This window comes from Cynocephalus volans, chromosome X (genome assembly GCF_027409185.1).
Source record: "Cynocephalus volans isolate mCynVol1 chromosome X, mCynVol1.pri, whole genome shotgun sequence".
Classification (NCBI taxonomy): domain Eukaryota; kingdom Metazoa; phylum Chordata; class Mammalia; order Dermoptera; family Cynocephalidae; genus Cynocephalus; species Cynocephalus volans.
In genome coordinates this window covers 78,513,243-78,517,504 of record NC_084478.1, presented here as the reverse complement: position 1 = coordinate 78,517,504, position 4,262 = coordinate 78,513,243, and the positions used below count along the sequence as shown (strand labels likewise).

Below are 4,262 nucleotides of genomic sequence, written 5' to 3'. Positions count from 1 at the left end.
ATCCTCAAAATGTCCATATTACCCAAAGCAATATACACATTCAATGCAATCCCTATCAAAATACAAATGACATTCTTCACAGAAATAGAAAAAATGATCTTAAAATTTTTATGGAGCCACAAAAGACCCTGTACGGCTAAAATAGTTGTGAGCAAAAAGAACAAAGTTGGGGGCATCACACTTCCTGACTTCAAAATATACTGTAAAGCTGTGGTAACCAAAACAGCATGATACTGGCATAAAAATAGACAAATAGGCTAATGGAACTGAATACAGAGCCCAGAAATATAAACCCTTGCACTTACAGCCAAATGATTTTCAACAAAGGTGCCAAGAATATATATTTGGAAAAGGACAGCCTCTTCAATAAATGGTGCTAGGAAAAGTGGATCTTTACATGCAGAAGATTGAAACTAGACCCTTGTCTCTCACCACACACAAAAATAAACTCAAAATGGACTAAAGACACAAACGTAAGACCCAAAACTATGAAACTACTAGAAGAATACATAGGAGAAACACTACATGAAATGAGAGTGGGCAGAGCTTTTCTGAGCAAGGCTGTGAAGGCACAAGCAACTAAAGCAAAAACACACAAATGGGACAAAATGAATCTAGACAGAGACCTCACACCTTTCACAAAAGCTAACTCAAAATGGATCATAGACCTAAATGTAAAACACAAAACTATAAAACTCCTAGAAGATAACATAAGAGAAAATACAGATGCCCTTGGGTATGGTGATGACTTTTTAAAAACAACACTAAAGGCATGACCCTGAAAGAAGCAACTGATAAGCCTGAATTTGTTAAAATTAAAAATTTCTGCTCTATAAAAGACAACATCAGAAGAATAAGAAAACAAGCCACAGACTGAGAGGAAATATTTTCAAAAGATACATCTGATAAAGGACTATTACCCAAAATATATAAATAGCCCTTAAAACTCAACAATAAGAACATAAACAACCTAGTTAAAAAATTGGCAAAACACCTGAACAGACACCAAAGAAGGTACATAGATGACAAGTAAGCATATGAAAAGATATTTAACATACTATGTCATTAGGGAATTGCAAATTAAAACAACAATGAATTATCACTAACACCTATTAGAATGGCCAAAATCCGAAACACTGACAACACAAAATGCTGGTGAGGATGTGGAGCAACAGGAACTCTCATTCGTTGCTGCTGGGAATGCAAAGTGGTATAGCCACTTTGGAAGACAATTTGGCCATTCATACAAAATCAAACATACTCTTCATACAATCTAGCAGTCATGCTTCTTAGTATTTACTGAAATGAATTGAAAATGTGTCCACACAAAAACCTGCACATGGATGTTTATAGCAGCTTCATTTAAAATTGCCAAAACTTGGAAGCAATCAATATGTCCTTCAGTAGGTAAATGGATAGATAAACTGGGGTACATCCAGACAGTGGAATACTATTCAGAAATGGGCAATCAAGCCATGAAAATACATGAAGGTAGCTTGAATGCATATTACTAAGTGAAAGAAGAAAACCGAAAAAGCCTACGTGCTGCATGATTTCAAGTACATCACATTCTGGAAAAGGAAAAACTACAAAGAAAGTAAAATGATCAGTGGTTGCCAGGGATTAGGGGAGAGGAAGGAATCAATAGGCAGAGTACAAAGAATTTTTAGGGAAGTGAAACTATTCTGTATGATACTACAGTGGTGGATACATGTCATTAAACACTTGTCAAAACCCATACAAAAGCAAAAGTGAACCCTAATGTAAACTATGGTCTTTAGGTGATAATGATGTGCCAATGTAGGTTCATCAGTTATAACAAATGTACCACTCTGGTGCGGGATGTCCATAGTGGGGGAAGTTGTGTGGGTAGGGGTTTGAGGGGGAGGGGGCAGGGGGTATATGGGAACTTTCTGTGTGTTCAGCTCAATTATTCTGTGAACCTAAAACTGCTATAAAAATAATGTTTATTAATTTAAAAATTAACACAGTAAAATTGACTTTTTTGGTGTACAGTTCTATGAATTTTAACACACACCAGGATTTATATAACCATCACCTAGTGAAGAATCAGATCAGTTTCATTTCCCCAAACAATTGCCTCATGCTATCCTTTTGTACTGGTAAGTGCTGATCTGTTCTCTGTCACTATAGTTTTGTCTTAAATGGGTCATACAGTATGCAACCTTTTGGAGACTGATTTCTTTCACTCAGCATAACTGCATCTAACTGAATCAATAGTGTACAAATAGTTTGTTCCTTCTTATTGCTGACTAATATTCCGTGGTATGGATGTACAAGAGTCTGTATAACCATTCACCCATTAAAGCATATTTGGGTTGTTCCCACTTTTTGGCTATTACAGACAATGCTACTATGAACATTCCTGGTTTTGTGTGAATGTATATTTTTAATTCTCTAGGAGAAATATTCAGGAATGGGATCACTGGGTTATATGATTAGCATATGTTTAACTTTGTAAGGAGCTGCCATACTGTTTTTCAGGGTAGCTGTACCATTTTGCATTCCCACCAGCAATGTACGTTCCAGTTTCTCTGCATCTTTGCCAGCACTTAGTGTGTATATTTTTAATTTTAGCCATTCTAACAGGTGTTATAGTAGTATTTCACTGTGATGTTAATTTGCATTTCTCTAAAGATGTTGACCGTCTTTTTGTGTGCTTATTTGACTTTCATATATCCTCTTTGGTGAAGTTATTTGAACATTTTTGATTAGGTTGTTTTCCTACTGCTGAGTTTCGAGGGTTTGTTATATATTCTAGATACAGAGCTTAGTTAGATATGTGATTTGCAAATATTTTTTCCCAGCCCATAGTTTGCCTTTTCATTCCTTTAGTGGTGTCTTTGCAGAGCAAAAGTTTTTAATTTTGATGAAGTTTAACTAATTATTTTTTTTCCTTTATGGATTATAGTTTGGTGCCAAGCCAAACAACACTTTGCCTAACCCCAGGTTATGAAGATTTTCTCCTAAGGTTCTTTTATAAGTTTTATGGTTTAAAATTTTACATTTAGGCCTATAAACCATTTTGGATTATTTTTTCTATAAAGTATGAGGTTTAAGTCGAGGTTGTTCTTTGCACATGGATATACAATTGTTCCAGCACCATTTGGTGAAAGAATCCTTTCTTTCTTCATTGAATTGTCTTTGATCCTTGTCAAACATCAATTGGCCAAAACTGGAAGCTTAGATTATTGACTTTAGATCTTTCTTCTTTTCTTTTCTTTTCTTTTTTTTTTTTTGTGGTTTGTGGAAATGTTTTAATTAGAAGATTCGTAGATACAGTGGTTAATGTATCGCCCACAATCCCTTACTTGTTATGAGGCGCCTTGTGCTGGGAACATTCTTGCTTCTCTTACATTAAACACAGGATGATCACATCACGTTTCATGGTTCTCATGTTACAAGATTCACATCATTGTTAAGCCAAGGACAGTAAATTGTGTAGGCCTCTGCTTGAGCTGGGTCTTGAATATTTGGTTCATTTAGAAGTTCCTGTATTCCTAATAAGATCTGTTTAATTGTGATGGCTGGCCTCCAGTCCTTGTCTTCCTCTAGGATGGACAGGCACACCGTCCCCGAAGGGTACACATTTGGGTGAAATAGCGGTGGTTCAAATTTACACTTCGGTGGTGAGGATGGATAATCATCTTTGAAAAGCATCCGCAGTTTAAACAAGCCTCCTTCCCATGGAGTCCTTTTCTTTCCTGGAATGGCACACTCCCAGTTCATGAGGTTCATCGTGCCATCGGGATTTTTTGTCGGGACAGCCACAAAACCAAATGGGTGGTCTTTTCTCCAAGCTTTCCTCTCCTGGGCGAGTCTGCTGAGGGCGATCCCCGACATATTCAAAGTCCCTGGGCGGCCCGGGCGCGGGCGGCGTGGACCGAGGTGCAGGCCGAGGCGGCGGCGGCGCTCCTTTGTCTCCGATCTTTCTTCTTTTCTAATGTATGCATGTGATGCTATAGGTTTCTCTCTAAGCACTTTTGCAATTTTCACTGCATCCTTTTATTTCTGATAATTTTGCTTGCTCTGAATTCTGCTTTGTCTGAAATAAATAAGCTATTCCAATTTTCTTTTGATTAGTGTTAGCATCGTATGTCTTTCTCCATCCCTTTACTTTTAATCTATCTGTGTCTTTATATTGTCTTTGTATTTAAAGTGGCTTTCTTGTAGAAAACATATACTTGGCTCTTGTTTTCTTAATATATTCTGTCAGTCTGTGTATTTTAATTGGTTTATTT

General features: G+C 36.9%; 1 protein-coding gene across 1 annotated transcript; it reads right to left on the bottom strand.

Moving 5' to 3' along the window:
• Positions 1-3,414: 3,414 nt before the first annotated feature.
• Positions 3,415-3,939, bottom strand: LOC134368058 (SUMO-conjugating enzyme UBC9-B-like). The gene has a single exon (XM_063084662.1). The coding sequence runs from the start codon at positions 3,862-3,864 to the stop codon at positions 3,415-3,417; it is 450 nt and encodes a 149-aa protein (XP_062940732.1). The 5' UTR covers positions 3,865-3,939.
• Between the last annotated feature and the right edge of the window lie 323 nt (positions 3,940-4,262).